The 23,387-nt window shown below is 50.1% G+C and overlaps 1 protein-coding gene across 1 annotated transcript in view; it reads right to left on the reverse strand.

The window, feature by feature from the left end:
- LOC125439452 (adhesion G protein-coupled receptor B1-like) overlaps positions 1 to 23,387 on the reverse strand; it is a 124,514-nt gene that overhangs the window by 70,279 nt on the left and 30,848 nt on the right. Inside the window, 3 exon segments of the mRNA XM_048508555.1 lie at positions 1,745 to 1,895; positions 8,852 to 8,954; positions 13,249 to 13,352. Of these exon segments, the coding sequence (XP_048364512.1) occupies positions 1,745 to 1,895; positions 8,852 to 8,954; positions 13,249 to 13,352 (358 nt within the window).

The raw sequence follows: 23,387 nt of genomic DNA on the forward strand, positions 1-23,387 counted from the left end.
TCCTCCATGAAAATAATATTCCATGTATTTCAAAAGTTACCACATCAAGGAGAGAGAGACAGCGGAAACCTTTCTCCTGAGCGCCCAATCTATCGGTCGTCATCTGGGGAAGCGTTTGTAAATGCAACTGCCCACACCCAGAATGAATCAGTACCGCCCACCATACTTTCAAGCCTGCCTGCCACCTCGATCCACATAATCTACGCAAAAGCTGCCAGCCTTGTTTGAAATAAACAACATTTTGGAGAGTACCCCGTGATTAGGGTGCTACATTGGAAGACACATTTCTAACAACAGGGGTGAACAATTGGCATTCACATACTTCGGAGGAGGAGGAGATCCCATTCTTTTCCCCCTCTTTCGCTCCACCAGTCCAGATATGGATTTTGCAAAAGCAAATTAGAATGTGTTCGCAGCTGTCTTTCGAAGACTCGTCCAAACGTAATTCACGGTAAATTGTTTCCCAGAATTAGTCATAACTCCAGAACCAAACCAGACCACAAGTGAAAAATCTGCTGGGGACGATTCTATTGTAGACGACAGGTTGATAACATGCATTGAGGCACAAAAGCCGTTCTTTAAATCTGAGCCAAAACTTTGTCGAATGATGGATAATTTTATGTTACCTACAAGGACTTTCCACTGTATATTTCCCATCATTCCAGTGAACTCCAGTGGTTTTGAATGTGGTTGATAATTTATTGTATGATTTGTAATGTTTAACTTTTAAACATGATGTCTTATCTACTCATAAAATTTTAACACGATAACTATTATTTATGGAAATTTAATAATGCATTGGCATATTATAGATCACAGATTCCTCTGAAGAAATCTCTTGGGGAGGGGGGAATGCTAGAGGATTCTGGGACTTTTTAACCGAGTAGGAGACCCTGATGGAAGTCAATTTCGGGTATCAAGCTCAAGGTTAACTCAGCCTTCCATCCTTCCGAGGTTGTTGGTAAAATGAGTACCCGACTCACTGGAGGTGAAGTGAGTGAGAACAAAAAAGAGGGGGAATTGAAAGCATTTCAGAAATGCTTTGGGAGATTTGTGCGGAAAGGGTCGCAGAAGAAAGCATCTCCCACCTTGTGAAGACGTACAATAAACTAGCGCACGAACAGAGAAGTGCGAGGCAACTTTGCCCTGAACCAGACCATCTGTCAAGAGGGGGAATTGAAAGCATTTCAGAAATGCTTTGGGAGATTTGTGCGGAAAGGGTCGCAGAAGAAAGCATCTCCCACCTTGTGAAGACATGCGATAAACGAGCGCACGGACAGAGAAGTGCGAGGCAACTTTGCCCTGAACCAGACCATCCGTCAAGAGGGGGAATTGAAAGCATTTCAGAAATGCTTTGGGAGATTTGTGCGGAAAGGGTCGCAGAAGAAAGCATCTCCCACCTTGTGAAGACGTACAATAAACTAGCGCATGGACAGAGAAGTGCGAGGCAACTTTGCCCTGAACCAGACCATCCGTCAATCAGGGTCGGAACTGCCTATTCCCGTGGTGGCGAACCTTTGGCACTCCAGATGTTATGGACTACAATTCCCATCAGCCCCTGCCAGCATGGCCAATTTGATGGGAATTGTAGTCCATCACATCTGGAGTGCCAAAGGTTCGCCGCCACGGAACTAGGGAATTTGTTGAGATTCATTGGGGATGACATTCTGGTTCCGTCCAACAAAGTCGTTCATTTGAATCACTGCCCCATCGTGGCGAACCAGAGCCAGCCAGAGATCCTCACCCCATCCAAGACAGAGGAATCGTTTGCGGATGATGCGGTTGCGTAGCCGGCCGGTCACGGCCATGTAGGACTGCCAGGCTTCTGTCAGCACCCAACAGAAGGAGGAGAGGAAGAAAAAATGCAGGAACGCCGCCACTAAGGTACAGATCACCTGGAACGGGAGAAGGAGAGGGACAGGTGTCAGAAGGGGCAGAAGCAGAGCAAGCGAGGCAGATCAGAAGAAGGAAAGAGCGTAAAGCACGGGTGTCAAAGTCGCGGCCCTCCAGATGTTATGGACCACAATTCCCATCACCCCCTGCCAGCATGATGCTGGCAGGGGATGAAGGGAACTGTCGTCCAAAACATCTGGAGGGGCGCGAGTTTGACATCTATGGCGTAAAGAGACAAGTCCACTCCTGATCCTGGGGACCCCAACCACAGGATATTCATGCATGAAGATTAGTTATCGACCACTCACATCTTTAATTAGCGGATACCTAGGTTACACCACCAAAAACAGGAAGTATGGCAAAGCCTGTGTTCAGATGTGGCCACAATGGCAGCACCAGAAGAAAGAAGGAGAGTTGGATTCATACATTCAAAGCGGCTTACAAACTCCTTTTCCCTTCCTCCCCTCACAACAGACAACCTGTGGGGTTGGTGGGGCTGTGAGAGTTCCGAGAGAACTGTGACTGGTCCAAGGCCACCTGGCAGGCATCATGTGGAGATGCGGGGAAACAAAATCCAGTTCGCCAGGTGACAGTCTGTTGCTCCTGTGGAGAACTGGGGAATCGTATATGGTTTTCTAGATTAGAGCCCACTGCAGCAGTGGCGTAGGAGGTTAAGGGCTCGTGTACCTAATCTGGAGGAACCGGGATTGATTCCCAGCTCTGCCGCCTGAGCTGTGGAGGCTGATCTGGGGAATTCAGATTAGCCTGTACACTCCCACACACGCCAGCTGGGTGACCTTGGGCTAGTCACAGCTTCTCGGAGCTCTCTCAGCCCCACTTACCTCCCAGGGTGTTTGTTGTGAGGGGGAAGGGCCAGGAGATTGTCAGCCCCTTTGAGTCTCCTGCAGGAGAGAAAGGGGGGATATAAATCCAAAATCTTCTTCTCTTCTTCTTCCTAACCACTAAACCACACTGTCTCTCTTGGGGAGCAACTTCAATGGGGTGTAATTTAGTTATTTATTTCATCAAGCATATTAAAATACAGATTAAAATAAATGCATGACTATAAAATACATTAATAAAACACATTAAAATAAAATGAATTTTAAAATACACTATGCCACAGAGTCTACCTCCGAAAGCATCCATTTTCTCCAACGGAACTGACCTCTGTCACCTGGACAGCAATTGTAACATCTGGAATTCTCCAGCTCCCACCTGGAGGTTGACAACCGTAGAAAGCACCATCCATTAAGCCAGGCGACCCTATCCTCTTTTTTTTGAGCATGTAGGCACTTTTGGGATTCTAAAACAGTGTGGTGGGCACCCTGACAAAATGGTGGCCACAGGAGGTGGAGCCACTCATAAGAAGAAGAAGAGAAGAGTTTGGATTTATATCCCCCCTTTCTCTCCTGCAGGAGACTCAAAGGGGCTGACAATCTCCTTGCCCTTCCCCCCTCACAACAAACACCCTGTGAGGTGGGTGGGGCTGAGAGAGCTCCGAGAAGCTGTGACTAGCCTAAGGTCACCCAACTGGCGTGTGCGGGAGTGTACAGGCTACTCTGAATTCCCCAGATAAGCCTCCACAGCTCAGGCGGCAGAGCTGGGAATCAAACCCGGTTCCTCCAGATTAGATACATGAGCTCTTAACCTCCTACGCCACTGCTGCCGCAACTTGCCTGCAGTCCAACAGTGAAAATCCTTGTGGTGAAACGGCAGGGGCTTCCAAAGGAACATGCTTAAAGACCTGCACTGCCCATCAAACCTCCAATGCCCAACCAGTAGCCTTGCTGGGCAAAAGTCCCACCCACTTTCTGAAAAAACCTTGGTGGGCCCAGGGAAGGTATCAGTGGGTGCCGTGATAGCCATGGGCACATGTTGGAGACCCCTGCTTTAAGCCTTGCCCATTTTTCAGAGAAGGAGCCAGGCCTTGGGATGGTGAGGGTACCCATCAGAGGTGGGATCCAGCAGGTTCTCACAGATTCCCGAGAGTAGGTTACTAATTATTTGTGTGTGCCAAAAGGGGGTTACTAATTGGTGATTTTGCCACATGATTTTTGCCTTAGTTACGCCCCTCCTCTCAGCAGTAGCGCGCAGAACTGGAAGCAGTCTAGCAGGAGGTGCACCGGCGTGCGTTGCAGCCTGCGCCTGCGTGCATTCGTTTCCCGCCCAAGGACCGGCGCAGCGGCTGCGTCCTTGCCACAGCCCTGCCCAGGAATGCGCCACCCCCAGAATGTCCCTGTCATGCCCTGCCCAGCCCCATTGGCGCTATGCCACAGTTTGAATCCCACCACCATGGGAACCTGTTACTAAAATATTTGGATACCACCACTGGTACCCATGTGAAAAGATGCTTAGCACAAGCACAGTAGAGGGCAGGCCAACCTAATGGTGTAGTGTAGTGGTTAAGAGCAGGTGTTGTGGTTAAGAGCAGGTGCTGTGGTTAAGAGCCAGTGTAGTGTAGTGGTTAAGAGCAGGTGCACTCTAATCTGGAGAACCGGGTGGGATTCCCTGCTCTGCCACTTGAACTGTGGAGGCTTTATCTGGGGAACTAGATTAGCTTGTGCACTCCGACACATGCCAGCTGGGTGACCCTGGGCTAGTCACAGTTCTTTGGAGCTCTCTCAGCCCCACCCACCTCACAGCGTGTTTGTTGTGAAGGGGAAGGGCAAGGAGATTGTAAACCCCTTTGAGTCTCCTTACAGGAGAGAAAGGGGGGATATAAATCCACCTTTTCTAATACTATGCAGATCCGCTGCACACCAATACTTGGTTTGAAACCTATTCAGCCGGTGCACGTAATATCAGATCCGCTTCAATTCAGCTCTTCACTTCCCCCCCTTCCCCCGCCATTACTGTTCTCTTGGGACATAAACACATCCCAGCGCTTCTGCCTTGCGCTTTCAACAGCGAAACCTTTTCTTGTCCTTTGAAGCAAGCCGCTATGCTTGGCTGGGCATGATTTACTAATAATAATGAAAAGCAAACTCGGCTGGCCCAGCTCCAGGCGGAGACTCCCGTTCCTTTGGACGAATGTGACCCGAAGCAATAAATATGCATCTTTGCAGGAAGGCCTTTTATCTTTAAAGGGACTCGCAAAGACCAAGAGGGCTGTCGTGAGCCGGACGGATACAGGTGGAGAGCGGGGGGGCGGAGAGGAACAAACCCTGATCTGGCAGACAAATAAACATCACAGCCCTTTCGCACTGCCAGGTTTGTAAAGAAGCCTTTGACATAAGTCAGATATTGTCACTAACAGGCTGGATCCCCACAAACTTGACGCAAGGCCGGCACAGATGATGAATTCCAGAAGGAAGGCTCCCAGGACAATTTTGGAGGTGGAAGATGTATTTCTAGAGTTGAAGGGGCAATTAGTAGGTCATTTCCGGCCCCCTTCCGCACATGCGGAATAAGAACATAAGAACATAAGAAATAGCCTGCTGGATCAGACTGGAGTCCATCTAGTCCAGCATTCTGCTACTCGCAATGGCCCACCAGGTGCCTTTGGGAGCTTACATGCAGGATATGAAAGCAATGGCCTTCTGCTGCTGCTGCTCCTGAGCACCTGGTCTGCTAAGGCATTTGCAATCTGAGATCAAGGAGGATCAAGATTGGTAATGCACTTTCAATCCACTTTCACCATTGTTTGCAAGTGGATTTTGCTATTCCACACGGGCTCATTCCGCACCTGCAGAATAACGCACTTTCAAAGTGTGGGGGATCAAACCCGGTTCCTCCAGATTCGAGTACACCTGCTCTTAACCACTACACTGCACCATTAGGTTGGCCTGCCCTCAGCTGTGCTACTACTACACCATTGCTGCTCCTTGCGGAGGACGAAGTCAGACAAGGGAGCAGCAAGAAAGGGAAAATAACTCCCTGGATTCTTTTGGGGCAGGAAAATGGTTTGGGGGGGATGGAGGCGAGAGTCCTTCCTTCCCCCACAGTAGGTTTTCCTGGAGACCTCCAGATGAGTTGCTGCTCACTTCTAGGCAAAAGAGGTCAGTGCCCAACAGGGTTAAGCACGTTTTCTCTCCATGGCAGCGAGTATGACCAATCTAGAGCAACATGTTCATCATTGTCGGGCCAGCGCAGGGAGGTCCCCCTTTTTCTTTTCTTTTGTGTGCTGCACATGCGCAGCTACACCGGTGCAGCCGATCAGATTGTGGGACAGTTGGCAGGGCTGCAGGGGTTCATTTCGACATGCCCGCACAGCTATGCATATGTTACACGGAATTTTAAAAAATAAGCGAAGCATCTCCATTTGAAGGAGTGAAAGCAAGCCAGATTGTTTCCATGGGCTCCAATCACTGCGAAGGGGGGGAGGAGAGGAAATGGGTTCCTTTATAACAACTGCAACCCTGTTATACTCTGTGCAGATCCACCACAGTTTATGTGTGGAGCAGCAGTGGCGTAGTGGTTAAGAGCAGGTGTACTCTAATCTGGAGGAACTGGGTTTGATTCTCCGCTCTGCTGCTTGAACTGTGGTAGCTTATCTGGGGAATTCAGATTAGCCTGTACACTCCCAACACACGCCAGCTGGGTGACCTTGCAGGGGCGTAATGCCCATTGGGCAAGGTGGGCAGCTGCCCAGGGCACCAACTTGTGGGGGGCATCAACATGCAGGGTTCGTTTGGGGGTATTTTTTAGTGATTTTCCATTTTTGGCCTGCAGGGGGTGCAGTTTTTAGGTTAGTGGCACCAAAATTTCAGCGTATTATCAGGAGACTGATATGTCAAAAATGCACCCCCTTCAGGCACCAATGTCCTGGTGCAAAAAAAAATTGGTTGTGGTGGAGTGGCCGCCCATGGGGGGAGTATCCAACTCAGGTTTTGCCCAGGGCTACAGTTTGCCACGTTACACCCCTGTGACCTTGGGCTAGTCACAGTTCTTCTGAGCTCTCTCAGCCTCACCTACCTCACAGGGTGTTTGTTGTGAAGGGTAAGGGTAAGGAGTTTGTAAACCCCTTTGAGCCTCCTACAGGAGAGAAAGGGGGATATAAATCCAACTCCTCCTCCTCCTCCTCCTCCTCCTGTTGTTGTTGTTGTTGTTGTTGTTGTTGTTGTTGACAGGTTGAAGAGATTCTATTAGAGTTAGAACCTCCCTCTCTGACATTTTGTGATTGGCCTTGTTGCTGTGGCAGCCATTTTGTGATGGCGCTTGGCACCGGATACCAGAATTCCCAAGACGCCTGCAGGCTCAAAAAGTGGGGACCTGGGCTACAGAGATTTATCCTGTCCTCTCTGTTCTTGCCTCGTTTTGCCACTTCCTCATTATTAATTTTAAAATATCTCATTATCTTTCATCTCCCTCATTTGCACGCTGCTGGCATCCCACCCCTGGGAATGGCGCTGAAATAATTCTCAACTAATCTGCTTCTTAACGCTTCTCGGCTGGAGAGCCAGTGCGGCGTACGTAGGGTTAGAATGTCGTCCTAACGTCTGAGAGACCCAGTTGCAAAGCTAGATTCAAATGCACTTTAAAGTGCAACAGAGAATTTTGGCATCTCCCCTTGAATATGCTCCTGGACTCAAATCTAGATTTCCCAGCTCTGTAGCGGAATTGGTACACGGCTTCTTAATTCACATCAGCGGGCTGCAGGCCTCGGTTTCCCAATTCCAGGTTGAGAACGACGTTGAGATTTGGGGATGGGGAAGGAAAGGGCGGGATTTGAAGAAGGAAGAGGGCGGGAAATGGCAGCGCCCCAGAAGGCCATGAACTCCTGCGGCCGCGTGGGAGACTGCCGCACTGCCTTGCACCCCAGCAGGCAATGCGGCAGCCTTCCAAAACTTGGGACATTTGAAAAAACCCGCGGGATGCGGGACAAGTTGTTTCAAGGCGGGACTGTCCCGCCAAAAGCGGGACGTCTGGCCAGCCTAGCCTAGAAGTGAGCAGCAACTCATCTGGAGGTCTCCAGGAAAACCTACTGTGGGGGAAGGAAGGACTCTTGCCTCCACCCCCCAAAACCATTTTCCTGCACCGAAAGAATCCAGGGAGTAATTTTCCCTTTCTTGCTGCTCCCTTGTCTGACTTCGTCCTCCGCAAGGAGCAGCAGTGGTGTAATAGTAGCACAGCTGAGGGCAGGTCAACTTAATGGCGTAGTGTAGTGGTTAAGAGCAGGTGCAGTGGTTAAGAGCCAGTGTAGTGTAGTGGTTAACAGCGGGTGTACTCTAATCTGGAGGAACCAGGTTTGATTCCCCGCTCTGCCGCCTGAGCTGTGGAGGCTTATCTGGGGAATTCAGACTAGCCTGTGCACTCCAGCACACGCCAGCTGGGTGACCTTGGGCTAGTCACAGTTCTTCTGAGTTCTCTCAGCCCCACACATCTCACAGGGTGTTTGTTTGGGGGGGGAGGGAGAGGAGTTTGTCAGCCCCTTTCAGTCTCCTTACAGGAGAGGAAGGGGGGATATAAATCCAACTCTTCTTCTTCTTCCTCAGCACCACCCACATCGTCCTGCTGCCTCATCTAACTTCGGCCTCCCTTGGCCCCGCCCATGTTGATGACACGGGCGTGGCTCAGGGAGGCTGAAACCAGACAAAAGGGAAGGCATCTGGACACATGCAGGGCTGATTTTGCACCCCCCATGTGACCAGATTAGTTGTGCCCAGGGATATGGGTTACCCCATGTCCCCAGGCAGATACGCCCTTGCCTTATTTTTATCACACAGAAGAAAGACCCGAAACCTCCCCGACCCGTTCCCGTTCTTCTTTAGCAATGCCCAAGGCCAATTCACCCCCCCGCAAAAAGCTAGAACTTAAAAAAAACCTCACGCCTGAAATCTCCTTTTTAAAACGAAACCTCTAAAGCAGCTTCCCGAATTCTCAAAGGGAGGCGGCGCGATTAATCTGTTATTCGCCGTTTAAGCAGTAACTTTCAACATAATTAGCAGAGGGAGAGGAAAAGGACACTCCGGGGGTCGCTCCGTTCAGCCATTACGACCAGCAATGAAAATCCTACCTTATTCCGGGTCTGGGTTTGCCCAATCAGGATGAGAGCGTTGGAAGAGATGATGGACAGGCAGAAGTTGATTAGGATGACGGACCGTTCGGAACGGATGTATCTGCAGAAAAGGGGGACAGAGGAGGGGGAAAGCCCCCAATTACTACTTTTCTCATTTCGAGACGCTCTAGCAATCCAGCACGCCTGACTTCCCAAGCAGAACCCGTTCCTGGAATCCATTTACGTTTATATTTGTTTCAGGTTCCATGAACTGTTTTGATTTGCTGCTTTCCTCTGTCGGTTTAATAGACAGAGGACTGTTGTGCGCGGGCACGTTCTTTTTAAACATACAATCATGAGGGGGGAAAGGAAAGGTCTAAGAAATAAAGGATCTCAGGTGTGCGTGTGTAACCTCCATCTGTGGGTTCTGTGGGGCAAAACTTGAAATGAGTTTGCAACAACAAATTTAAAAAACAAACAAAATGGTTTACTTTCTTAACATATAACAATGGTGGCGAACCTATGGCACGGGTGCCAGAGGTGGCACTCAGAGCCCTCTCTGTGGGCACGCGCAAACAGAGTGCTCACCCCCCAGACATCTAGGCTGGCCTAGGACACTGGGCTTGATTATTAGCATTAAACCTAAGACCTAGTTTTGGGGAGGAAGTAGGTAACCCTGTTAAGCGCTGTTAAACCCCACTGATTTCCATGCGAAGAACTAAAGCGCGATCCTTTACCTGGGAGTAAGCTCAGTTGCTGGCAATGGGGCTTGCTTCTGAGTAAACCCTCCTAGGGTTGTGATTCACCCATTTGAAGTCTTGCACGGTTGCTTCAAAGCAAAGCCAACAACTACCACCAAGCTTACTCCCGAGTAACATGCGCCTCAGAGCCAACCATTTTTTCTAAGCTAAACCCTCAGTATTCAGGTTAAATTGCCATGTTGGCACTTTCCGATAAATAAATGGGTTTTGGTTTGCAATTTGGGCACTCAGCCTCAAAAAGGTTCGCCATCACTGACATATAACATCCAACATCAACATTTTACATCACACTTCAAGGTCCTGTTCAGGTTGCATTTTCAAGTCCTTCTATTTACAGTCTACTGATACTGCCACGTCCAATTCTTCTTTGCAAGTGGGTTGGCTCCTGAAGACTCCAAGGGCATGATGGACAGGATTCAACATGATGAAGGTTTCCAGGAGAACTCTCACCCATTACAACCATAAAAAGAAACCCTTAACAAGGTGTTCAGGGCTTATACAAATCAAGGTCCGAGTCTGGTAGCCTCGTCTCCTCCAAACTACATGAGCTCTGCAGCCTTCTCCTGCTTTGGGTCTCCACCCCTTTCTGGGTCAACCCATTCTCAGCATGGGGGTTACACGTGTACATGAAGCGGCCTTCCAGCATCAGGCTACGAAGGTCAGTACTGCCTATTTGGACTGGCAGCAGCTCCCAGGATTTCAGGAAGGAGTCTGTCCTATCACCTACTAGCTCCGTGGTGGCGAACCTTTGGCACTCCAGATGTTATGGACTACAATTCCCATCATCCCCTGCCACTATGGCCAATTGGCCATGCTGGAAGGGGCTGATGGGAATTGTAGTCCATAACATCTGGAGTGCCAAAGGTTCGCCACCACTAGCTGATGCCTCAACTGGAGATGCTGGGAATCGAACCTGGGGCCCTCTGCATGCCAAGCGGAGGCTCCAGGACTCTGCCATGGGCCCTTCCTTGGAGTCAGATTCACAGAAGGAAGAAGGACCAGACACTAGGCCCCTCCCCTTTCTCCCCTCCCCCATGTGAGTAGGCCATGATGAGATGACAGGCCCCCTCCCTTTCCTCAATCTCCTCCCACAATGGGGGGGCATGACCAGATGACAGACCCCCTTCCCCTCCCTACCCTTCCCCTAGGATGGTTGGGCCATGACCACAGGCTGCTCCTCTACCCTAACCCTAACTACTCCCCCTTTCCTCTCCTTCCCCCCAGGGTGGGTGGTCCTTGACAGATGATTGGAGCAGCAGTGGCGTAGGAGGTTAAGAGCTCGTGTATCTAATCTGGAGGAACCGGGTTTGATTCCCAGCTCTGCCGCCTGAGCTGTGGAGGCTTATCTGGGGAATTCAGATTAGCCTGGGCACTCCCACACACACCAGCTGGGTGACCTTGGGCTAGTCACAGCTTCTCGGAGCTCTCTCAGCCCCACCTACCTCACAGGGTGATTATTTTGAGGAGGGAAAGGCAAGGAGATTGTCAGCCCCTTTGAGTCTCCTGCAGGAGAGAAAGGGGGGATATAAATCCCAACTCTTCTTCTCTTCTTCTTCTTCATCCCTGTCCTTTCCAACCTCTCCTCAGGGTGGGTGGGCCATGACCAGATGACGGACTCCCTCCCCCTCCCCCAAGGGACCCCAGATGATGGGGTCCCTCCCCCTCCCCCTGTGGTCGGTGGGCCCTAATCAGATGATGGGCCCCCCCTCTTTTCCTTCCCCCTTCAGGATTAACCAAATGTCTTTTGCAGAATTGCCATCACCACTGTGGTTTTACATTGGTTGCACATAGAATCATAGAGCTGGAAGAGACCCCAAGGACCATCAAGTCCAAGCCCCTGCCATGCAGGAATATATTATAGTTGGCCAAAATTCCTCAGGAGGCAGCAGCCCACCCAGTCAACTCCCCCATACGTTACAGGGCTATCTCCCGGGACAGCAGAAGCAAGCAAGAGCCCTGGCCAACTATAATACCTTGCTAGTCAGCCATCATGGGAGCCCTGGGCCGTGGTGGGATCCAAAAATTTTAGTAACAGGTTACCATGGTGGTGGGATTCAAACTGTGGCGTAGTGCCAATGGGGCTGGGCGGGGCACAAAAGGGGTGTGGCCAGGCATTCTGGGGGACAGGGCATTTCTGGGCGGGGCTGTGGCAAGGACGCAGCAGCTGCGCCGGTCCTTGGGCGGGAAACGAATGCACACAGGCGCAGGCTGCCACGCACGCCGGTGTACCTCCTGCTAGACTGCTTCAAGTTCTGCGCGCTACTGCTGAGAGGAGGGGCGTAACTAAGGCAAAAACCACGTGGCAAAATCACCCATTAGTAACCCCCTCTCGGCACACGCAAATAATTAGTAACCTACTCTTGGGAACCGGTGAGAACCTGCTGGATCCCACCTCTGCCCCTGGGTCACAAATAGAATTCTCAAGCTCTAGGTAGTGCCTGGTGATTTCCTGCTGTCACAACTGATCTCCAATCAACAGAGATCAATTTCCATGAAGGAAATGGCTGCAGCATTGTATCCTGCCGTTATCCCAACCAAGGCAGACAAAAGAGGGATTTTACGGGGGCTGGCGAGCTTTTGGCTGTTCTGTCAATTGCCATTCTGCGAAAGTGGGCCTCTGCATCTGGACGGCAATCATTCGGAAGACACGGGGTCAAGCTTTGTGTTGGCTCCGAGCCCAGAGGAGGCTCCAGTCGCTGGGTTGAAATGCAAGATTACATAGCGGTGGGGGCACAAGCCGGTGGCTTAATTCCTCACTTGGCTCCTGGCGACCCGGACAGTCGAGTCGCTGGCGATCGAGATAAAGCAACCGCGCTGGCACGGCCTTTCGTATTATCGGCCTGCTGCAACTGTTTGGATGGAAGCCGGGACATGCGACAGCCAAGCGGAGGGATTTCGGCTGCTGGGATCCCTCGGAAAGAGGAAGCGAACCAGGAGGCAGCCAAAAATAGTCCCTTTCCCATCTCCAGAACTGCTTCAGCTGAACTTCAGTTCATGCACAAGAAGAATGGACCCTCCTGAGCTGAATGGGGACATGAATTTTTATCTCTCTATGGATGCTAATGGTCTGCTCCCAAGACAGAGGGGGAGCGCTCCTGGGGACAGGCGGGGACACATGTCCCCGGGCACATGCCAGCTGGTCACATTGGGTGTAAAATCTCCCCCATGCCCCTCCTCTTGGCCCAGCCTTCCAGGCTGCTCCTTCAGCCGGAGGAGCCTCTGCCGGCTAAAGGAGTAGCCTGGCGGGGCCGGGCGGTTGGGTGGCCCGCGGCAGGGTCCTGCCGGTAAAGTAAGTGGGGCGTGGGGCAGGGAAGCAGGGGGGGCAGAGGGGCATTTCCGGGTGCCACTCCCACCTTATGCCTCGGCCCCAAGCATTTCCCCTCTGCTCTAATCAAGTCGATAACACTTTGCATTCTACCTTTGCATCTTTCCCCAGCCACCTTTACAATACCGCTGCCACTTTGTGCCTGGGATACAAGAACGTAGAGATCTCCATTCGAGTGCACCTGCTCTTAACCACGACACCACGCTGGCTCTCAGAGAAGAAAGGCTCCCACCATACCGTACCGCCATGTTGGTCTCAAGTCATGAAATTTCCAGACAAGGGCGCAAACGATTAATAAAGGAACATATAAAGGTGAAGGGAATTGTTACCTCCAGACTGAGATGTAAATGATTATCAAGAGCAAGAGAGTCAGGGAAGATACTCCACAGCCGACAATTAACGTGACCGACGGGAGGAGAACTTTTTCGGCGTTCTGAAAGAGAGGAAAGCCAAATATGAGTGAGCTTCAAAGGACAGCTGACCTACATTTCATGACGAGAGCTTTCCCGGGGATGTCGTATTAGCCTGACAGGTCTGATTCCTGACCCAGTTCTTATCATCTTCCCTGTGTGGAAGTCACAGCCATTCTGCTAGAGTGAACGGTTGCTCCGAATGCTTCTGATGTCTAATTCACCTGTTTCTACCTGGGAGAAAAAAAATATACCGACAACTGCAGTCACAAATCCTCAGAGAAGCTCACAGGAAGGGAAGAAAAGTAGCTAGCTAGAGCCGGAAATGTTTGTTCCAACCTTTGAGGTTTTCTGAATGGGTATGGAATGTACCTTCAAAAAGGTATCCGAATGCAAACCTTATTGGAAGCAGGGGCGTAGCGCGGGGGAATTGCGCCCAGGGCAGGTGTGCGCCCTGCCACGCCCTGTCCACTCCTGCCACACCCCGGAATGCCCTCACCACACCCCCACCACGCATCTGTCACATCCAAGCATGGCACGTGCTCGGGGGAAGATGTCCCACCCTGACCCCTGGCAGCTACGCCACTGATGGGAAGCAATGGAGATCTCTGGAGATCAGTTTTTGACACAGATAAAAAGGTGTCTCTACATTACAGCAAATGCAAGGACCTCACATCTTCTCATAACATGACCAAAGTGTGATAGCCTCAGCTGGCTGTTGTGGGTTTTCTGAACTTTGTGACTGTGGTCTGGTAGTTTTTGCTCGTAACATTTCACCCGCATCTATGGCTGTCATCTTCAGCAGAACGTCATGGTGACGTGCCTCTAAAGATGCCAGCCACAGATGCATGCAAAAACTACCAGACTACAGCCACACGGCCCAGGAACCCACAATAGGCCTTTGGGCCTGGCTGAGCCCAGCACTCAACTGTGAATTGGACTTGGATGGATCCAGCTTTAAACTGCAGGCTCCACCTCTGAAGTCCATGTGACTTTGGAGGCGGAGCTTTGGAGGCGGAGTCAGCAGGATAAAGCTGGAGCCAGCCAGGTCTGGTCCTGCCGGCTCTTCCTCCAAACCCCTGCCGCCAAAGTCACATGGACTTCAGAGGTGGAGCCTGCAGTTTAAAGCTGGACGCAACCAAGCTTTAAATTGTGGGCTTTGCCGGTTTGAGTGTTGAATTGTGTGCCCTTCAACACTGCATCTAGTCAGGCTGCAAGTGCTGGAATGAAAATTCCCAGACAGATGATTGGTCTAAATGAAGCCAAACTCTTTATTTGCGAACAGAAAGTTTTGGGGAAACACACACACAGAAAAACCATGTACATGTCCCCCGTAGTAAGACAAAGAAAATTACAAATAAAACTGGACATAACATTTTATTTGAAAACACTGAACTTCTGGACAATTTGGAAGGTTACTATGTCAGACTACAAAGGGAGGCCATTAAAATTCACAAACACCAAGCCAACTTCAACAAGAAAGAAGAGACTCTGAGAATTAACAAAGCTTGGCTACCAGTAGTTAATAATGGACTGATAACCCCATCTGCAGTACAATGCACTCAACCAATTTCCTTTGCATAGCAAGTTTCACCCAAACACTTAATGATTGATTCCCCACCCTGGGACATGGACAATATATCCCACTAAACTTTCCCTTCTTACTGGACACAGTCTGAAACAGACTTCTCCCTGTGATACACCTCTGAAGATGGCAACCACAGATGAAGGCAAAACATTAGGAACAAGATCTACCAGACCACGGCCACACAGCCCGGAAAACCCACCACAACCAAAGAAAATTACTTTACAGTGTCCCATAATGCTCCTTTTCCTGCCTTGTAACAGTGGTAGATCTTGATTGGTAGTTCATAATTAGGCAAATACTAGACATTTGTTTGGACTGTCTTAAAACAAAGAATTAACAGAAGCACTCTTTGCAATCAGGCTTGCTTTGGTCTTAAATAAACAAAGGATGACTGTAACTCTTATCTTGTCTGGTCTGGTAAACCAGATGTACTGAAACATATGCTAGCGGTAACTTTTCTGTTAACCATGACCTATGACCAGAGCTGGGATCCAGCAGGTTCTCACAGGTTTCCGAGAGTAGGTTACTAATTATTTATGTGTGCCGAGAGGGGGTGACTAATTGGTGATTTTGCCACGTGATTTTTGCCTTAGTTACGCCCCTCCTCTCAGCAGTAGCGCACAGAACTGGAAGCAGTCTAGCAGGAGGTGCACCAGCGTGCGTGGCAGCCTGCGCCTGCTTCAAGGCATCTCGCCTAAGGACCGGCAAGCATGGCTGCTGCGCCCTTGCCACAGTCCCCGCCTCAGGAACGTGCCCCCGCTACCTTGAATGCCCGGCCACGCTCCCCATCGTGTATTCCCTGCTTCAGCCCTTTTGGCAGCCACGGCCATTACGCCAGTTTGAATCCCACCACCATGGGAAACTGTTACTAAAATTTTTGGATCCCACCACTGCCTATGATCCCCTGCCTAGCTGGCTGACAATCTCAGATTCCTCTGGCTTTAAAACAGACACCATTATGTATTGTATTCTAAAACAGACATTGCTACTTGGCTTTCCAACTTTCACAAGTTAAATCAAACAGATATTAATTTGTCTTACACAGGTAAGAGAGGGAGGCAGAGGGCTTTTAAAAATGGCACGCCGAACAGTCCCCCAAAATGCGCTCCCAAAATGGCAATTTTCAAGATCTGTGTTTTTGAGTTCTGTTTTTTTTAGTATAATACAATATATTGTACAATGTACACAAACCATGCAATAAAGTTAGAGCAAATAGAAAATACATAATACATTCAACAAACAATTATATCTATTTATATTCATATACAATTGCCTACAGATTTTATAGACATTGAGACTACAAGCCCATTCCCTTTATAAAAATATTGTTAAATATATATATTTATACTCATTAACAGAGCTTAGCAGAGCTGCAAGAATAAATGTGTCAGTCTTAGTTGCTATTACAATGAGAAAAACTTTACTAGCTATTAAAGTGCAAAAAGAACGGTTATACATGCGATTTATAGTTATCTCTTATCTCTCTCTCTGGCCGTTTCCGCACGGGTGGAATATGGCGGCATGGGGACGGCAAAAACGCCATCCCCAGGCCGCCATTCGCATTAGGCATGAGCTGCATCGCGAGCTTTTCTTCCACCCTCGCTGTTCGACCGCCGCAGGCCGGGCGCTTCCAGTGCACTTAGAAGCGTACTTGTTGGGGAAACGCCACCTTGAAGCCTCTGCAGAGCAAACGGCAGCGGCTTCAAGACGCTTCCCCAATTCTCCTGAACTTACCTTGTCCTGGCCTCGCGCGCCGCGCCGGTGTCTGGGGATGTTTCCCCGCCCTGCTTCACCGGAGCAGGCGAGGTTGGGAGCGCGGTTCCCCAGGCCTCGGCGACATGCCGGAGGCCCGGGGACACGCCGGGTCGGCCGGGCGCCAGCGCTCCACGGCGCCGGCGTCCCGGCTCTTTCCAGGACCGTCCATGCGGACAGTCCCAGCGTTGTTGGGTCAGCGCAAAATGTGCCGACCTAGCCGCTTCTGCCTCCGTGCGGAAACGGCCCATCTCTGTGTGTGTGTGTGTGTGTGTGTGTGTGTGTGTGTGTGTGTGTGTGTGTGTGTTTTCCCCCGGTGCAACCCCTCTCCGCGAAAAATACCAACAAGATGTATGTTTTTCCCCCCTGGTTCAGATGTATTGGCATGCATCAACTTGATCTCGGCAGCCAGGAACACATCCTTGCACTGTAGAATTTTTTTCCTAGCTCCTTCATAGCCGCCCTTCCTCAACTCAATCTACTTCCGACACATCCCCCCAATCAAGGCCATCCTTTCTCCACGTAGCTCATGGATTTGTTGGAGGCTGTGCTAAGCCAAAGAGCTTTCCAATACTGCTACCTCATTATACTCACTACCACACTTCCAATACTCACTACCTCTTGTGGTCGTGGTGGGCAGGGTGTGTTTGTAAATTAGTACCCATGAAAACATGAAGCTGTTGTGCACTGAACGAGACCCTCCATCCCTGAATGTCAGTATTGCCTACTCAGACTGGCGGCTGCCCTCCAGGGACATAGGCTGAAGTCTTGCACAGTGGCGTAGTGGTTAAGAGCAGGTGCATTCTAATCTGGAGGTACCGGGTTCGATTCCCCGCTCTGCTGCTTGAGCTGCGGAGGCTTATCTGGGGAATTCAGATTAGCCAGTGCACTCCCACGCACGCCAGCTGGGTGACCTTGGGCTAGTCACGGCTTTTCGGAGCTCTCTCAGCCCCACCCACCTCGCAGGGTGTTTGTTGTGAGGGGGGAAGGGCAAGGAGATTGTCAGCCCCTTTGAGTCTCCTGCAGGAGAGAAAGGGGGGATATAAATCCAAACTCTTCTTCTTCTACTGCCTGATCTGTTTGACAGGAGATGTGGGGATTCAAACCCAGGACCTTTTGCACACACTGCAGTCGTTCTTCCTCTGAGCTGCAGCCCCTCCCAAAGGGACTTCCTGGAGTCTTCCTGTAGGGACCATAAGGCGTGAAATAGCTTTCAGCCAAAGAGTGGTTTCCTCTGCTGTCTTTTCACGTGAGCCAGCCGGCTCCTTCCGCCAACCCTTCCTGAAACATTTCCCCAGGTAAGAGAAGCCTCTCTGATCTATTTATCTTTGATGCAGCATCTTGCTGCAGCCGCTCTTGCTGCTTTCCTGGGCCCAAATTCCTTTCCTTCCACTCGAAAAACGATTTTCACAGCCAGATGAACCCTCAGTTGCGTTCAGTGACTGCCCGTGAGCAACCGCAAAGGCCGGGATGGAATAAAAGGAGCCCTTTCACCGAGGGGGGTGGGGTGGGGAGGTTGTGCCCAAGGGATGGAAGGGGGGGGGACCTCACAGCCAAAGCCAGATTCGGGGAAAGCTACACAGAGCAACCTGAACTCTCCCTAGAACTGGAAGGGAAAATGACTAGATGTATTTATTTACGTTTATTCCCCACCCTTTACCATGGTCTTAGGGTGGATTACAATAAAAGCATAAAAATCCTATACAATAATGCTGAACCAGTAGTGGACTCTGTACAGCATAGGTATAATGCAGTGGTGGCGAACCTATGGCACGGGTGCCAGAGGTGGCACTCAGCGCCCTCTCAGTGGGCACACACAGAGTGCCCCCCCCCACACATCTAGGCTGGTTTGGGCCATAGGGCTCGATTATTAGCATTAAACCTTAGACCAAGTTTTGGGGAAGCAGTGTAGGTGACCCTGTAAAGCGATGTTAAACCCCACTGATTTTCATGGGAAGAACTAAAGCGTGATCCTTTACCTGGGAGTAAGCTTGATTGCTGGCAATGGGGCTTGCTTCTGTGTAAACCCTCCTAGGGTTGTGATTCACCCAGTGGAAGAGTTGCACAGATGCACGGAACCTTGGAACCAACGCACGCCTTGGAACCAACCTTTTTTCTAAACTAAAACCTCAGTATTCAGGTTAAATTGCCGTGTTGGCACTTTGCGATAAATAAGTGGGTTTTGGGTTGCAATTTGGGCACTCGGTCTCGAAAAGGTTCACCATCACTGGTATAACGGATTGCAGTTGTTATAAGGAACCCATTTTCTTTTCTCCCATTCACATGTGTTCCCTTCACCCATTCAGGCAGCGACCGGAGCCCGTGGAAACAATCCGGGTTCCTTTTGCACCTTCACATGGAGAGCTTCTCTCTCTTTCTCTCTCTCTTAAAAAAAAATTCCTGCAGCACATGCGTAGCTGTGCAGGCATACAGAAATGAACCCCAGCCCTGTGCCATTGCCAACTGTCCCACAATCTGATCGGCTGCACCTGCGTAGCTGCGCACGTGCAACAAACAAAAGAAAAAAAGAAAAAGGGCCCTCCCTTTCAAGCTCCTTTCCCTTCCTCTCGCCACAACAGACACCTTGTGAGGTAGGTTGGGTTGAGAGAGTTCAGAGAGAACTGTGACTGGCCCAAGGTCACCCAGCAGGAATGTAGGAGTGCGGAAACACACCTGGTTCACCAGATAAGCCTCCGCCACTCAGGTGGAAATGTGGGGAATCCAACCCGGTTCTCCAGATTAGAATCCACCTGCTCTTAACCGCCACACCACGCTGGCTCTCAAAAGGATTTTCAAAAATCCCTGGTTGAGGGGACTAAAACGGGCCATATTCATTTTGGGAACGGGACCTGTGCGAAGCTGCCCTCCTTAGAAGGAGGAGGAGGAGGAGGAGGAGGAGGAGGAGGAGGAGGAGAAGGAGGAGGAGGAGGAGGAGCAGAAGAAGAAGAAGAAGAAGAAGAAGAGGAGGAGGAGGAGGAGGAGTTTGGATTTATATCCCCCCTTTCTCTCCTGCAGGAGACTCAAAGGGGCTGACAATCTCCTTGCCCTTCCCCCCTCACAACAAACACCCTGTGAGGTAGGTGGGGCTGAGAGAGCTCCGAGAAGCTGTGACTAGCCCAAGGTCACCCAGCTGGTGTGTGTGGGAGTGTACAGGCTAATCTGAATTCCCCAGATAAGCCTCCACAGCTCAGGCGGCAGAACTGGGAATCAAACCCAGTTCCTCCAGATCAGAGTACACCTGCTCTTAACCTCCTACGCCACTGCTGCTCCTGTTTAGCTGTTTATATAACATCCTACATCAGTTAAACTGGGCCCATGTGGAATCCGCCAATGATAAAGTCACGATAACGACCACATCCCAATAACCCAATATGAATCTAAAATCTCACCTGCCCACAAAAAATTGAGGGGTGTACAAACACGTCAGCCCTCCCCCTGCAATGGGGGGGGGGGGAGTTGGCCAAACTGAGGTTATTGCTTTGGTCGCTTTGTGAGAAGACAAGAGCTAGGAATTGGTGAAGGCAGCAAGAAAAGAGGAAGGCCTAACATGTGGTGCAGAGGCGTATCTGGTGAAAATGCAGCCCTCTGCAAAATGTGAGTTTTCTGCCCCCCCCCCTTATGGGCAGCTGCCCTCCCCCACCATGACCAAATAATATTTTTTGCACCAGGTTTTGAAGTCAATGTATGGACCCAGAGGGAAGAAGGAGGGGTGTGTGGGTGGGGGGCGATTTTCTGCCCTCCCAAGTGCGCCCCCCCTTCTTTGCTTTGCTCCTTGGCTCTTTCGCTCCCTATTTTTATAATTTATTTTTGCATATCTATTGTTATTTTTAGGGAGGAGTCCGGCCGCTCCCTCCTTTTTGGGGTGGTTTTAAAGGAATCGGTACGGGACGCCATTATTATTGTTACTGTTTTTGCCCGCTGTTAAATGGTTTAAATGGTTTTTAATGGATTTTAGTGTATATGGTCACCATTGTGACCCTTGTTATATATTGCATACAGATAGTGTTGTGCACCACCCAGAGCCCCTTGGGGATTGGGCGGTCTATAAATTTATTATTATTATTATTTTGTTATTATTTATTAGGTTTGTAGACCGCCCTCCCCCGAACAGCGTATAAATAGAGCGCATATATCAGATTAAATCCGTTAAATATTAGTTAATACAGGCTCTAAAAATATATATGTATAAACCCTACCCCATTAAAATGCAGCATTATTAAATACAAAATTAATACAAAAGATGGCACCTACTATCAAGTTCCCTCAGACCCCCCAGTGAAAGGGTGGTAGGATTCATTTGATGTTATAGAGAGAAAAAGGGGGGGAAGGGAACTTGATATTTAAATAATAAAATAATAAAACAAACAAACAAACAAACAAATAAATAAATAGTCACAGCCTGTGGTCATTTGTCCCCATATGTCCCCCTAGGCGGTACGCCCCTGTTGTGGTGGATTGGTTCAAGGTAATTACCGATTAGCACAGCTCTCCAGGGTTTGAGATAGAGCTCTTTCCCATCCCCTATGACTTGATCGTTTTAAGTGGAAACGCCAGGGATCGAACCTGCGGCCTTCTGCGCAAAGAGGAAACGCTCTTCCACTGAGCCATGGCCCCTCCCGTTCAGAAGGCAGGAGCGGCTTCCAATCAGTGCTCTCTGCTGGGGTGGAAATAATGCCTGCTGCAGCCCGAGGCTCCGCGCTCAGCTACTTTCCCTTCCTCGCTTCTTCCTTTTCTCACCTCCCTTTTGTTACATGAGCATTTTCTCAAACTGGGCCAAGTTTCGGGACACTGTTAGTCAAGAAAGCCAGGGCATGCGATGCATGGCTAACATGCGACCGCTCCCGTTCTCAAGAGAAGCAGCTCAGACTGAAATCAAACCAGCAGTGCGAAATGCAAGGATGTTGGGATGAAGCTGTATTCATCCCAGCTATGATTTGAACCCCCATCCAGTGATGGGATCCAAAAATTTTAGTAACAGGTTCCCATGGTGGTGGGATTCAAACTGTGGTGTAGCGCCAATGGGGCTGGGCGGGCACGATGGGGGGCGTCGTGCCCGCCCAGTTCTGCGCGCTACTGCTGAGAGGAGGGTCGTCACTAAGGCAAAAATCACGTGGCAAAATCACCCATTAGTCACCCCCTCTCGGCACACACAAATAATGAGTAACCTACTCTCGGGAACCTGTGAGAACCTGCTGGATCCCACCTCTGCCCCCATCCCCAGAAGTCATTGACTGATCCAGAAATCTGGCCCATGTGCATTTAAAACACTGTGTCAAGAACTTATCCCATGCACTTTGGTTAGTACTCCGAGGGGAGGAAGGAAGTCCAGATTTGCTACGCAGAGGCAGGACGAGACAAACTACCTCTGCATGGCTTTCGCCCTGACCTAGATGAACCAGGCTAGCCGGATCTCATCAGAGCTCAGGGCTTGCCAATCCCCAGGTGAGGTCTGGAGATTTACCTGGAATCGCAACCGATCTCCAGATGACAACCGTCAGTCCCCCCGGCCAAAATGGCTGATTTGGAGGGCAGACTCTTTGGCTGAGGTTTCTTCCTGCCCCGAAAACCACTCTCCTCAATCCCCACCCCCCAAATCTGCAAGAATTTTTCTACCTGGAGCTGGCAACCCCAAGGGGAACTGATCGATGTAGCTGGGAGATCTGCTGTCATTGAAAAATCCAAACTTCACATACACGCTACAGGGGTCAGTGCTATCAGTCACTGACCAGGAAAGGGATTTGGGCGTCTTCGTTGATAGTTCCATGGGAATGTCAACTCAGTGCATGGCAGCTGTGAAAAGGCAAACTCTATGCTGGGGAGAGAATTACAGGGAAAAGGAGTTGGGAATAAAACTGCAAGGACTGTCATGCCCTTATATAAAGTCACACGTGGGTGCGACAGCACTTGAGTACTCAGTGTTCAAGTTCTGGTCAGCCACATCTCAAAAAAAAGGATCTTGAAGAGATAGAAAAAGTGCAGAGAAGGGCAACGAGGATGATTGAGAGGGACTGGAGCACCCTGTCCTTTATGAGGAGAGGCTGCAGCGTTTGGGACTCTTTAGTTTGGAGAGGAGACGCCTGAGGGGGGGGGGATAATGATTGAAGTTCTACAAAATTATGGCATGGGGTAGAAAATGCTTGGACAGAGAGAATTTTTTCTCTCTTTCTCACAATACTAGAACCAGGGGCATCCACATTTGAAAATGCTGGGGAAGAATTAGGACCTAATAAAAAGGAAACACTTCTTCATGCAACGCAGTGATCGGTGTTTGGAATATGCTGCCACAGGTGAGGTGGTGATGGCCACTCACCCGATAGCTTTAAAAGGGGCTTGACAGATTTTATGGAGGAGAAGTCGATCTATAGCTACCAATCTTGATCCGGGCCTTTGATCTGGAGGGGTTGCAAAATGCCTTTAGCAGACCAAGTGCTTCTTGGGAGCAGCAGCTGCAGAAGGCCATTGCTTTCACATCCTGCAGGTGAGCTCCCCTAAAGGCACCTGGTGGGCCACTGCGCAGTAGCAGAGGGTTGGATTAGAATCAGGGGTGGGGAACCTCCAGGACATGTTCAGGAACTCCATTTCCTCCCATCAGCCCCTACCAGCATGGCCAATTGGCCATGCTGACAGAGGCTGATGGGAATTGTAGTTCCTGAACATCTGGAGAGCTGCAGGTTCCCTACCCCTGGACTAGATTGACTCTGGTCTGATCCAGCAGGCT

The sequence above is a fragment of the Sphaerodactylus townsendi genome, linkage group LG09 (assembly GCF_021028975.2).
Source record: "Sphaerodactylus townsendi isolate TG3544 linkage group LG09, MPM_Stown_v2.3, whole genome shotgun sequence".
In the NCBI taxonomy this organism is placed as follows: Eukaryota; Metazoa; Chordata; class Lepidosauria; order Squamata; family Sphaerodactylidae; genus Sphaerodactylus; species Sphaerodactylus townsendi.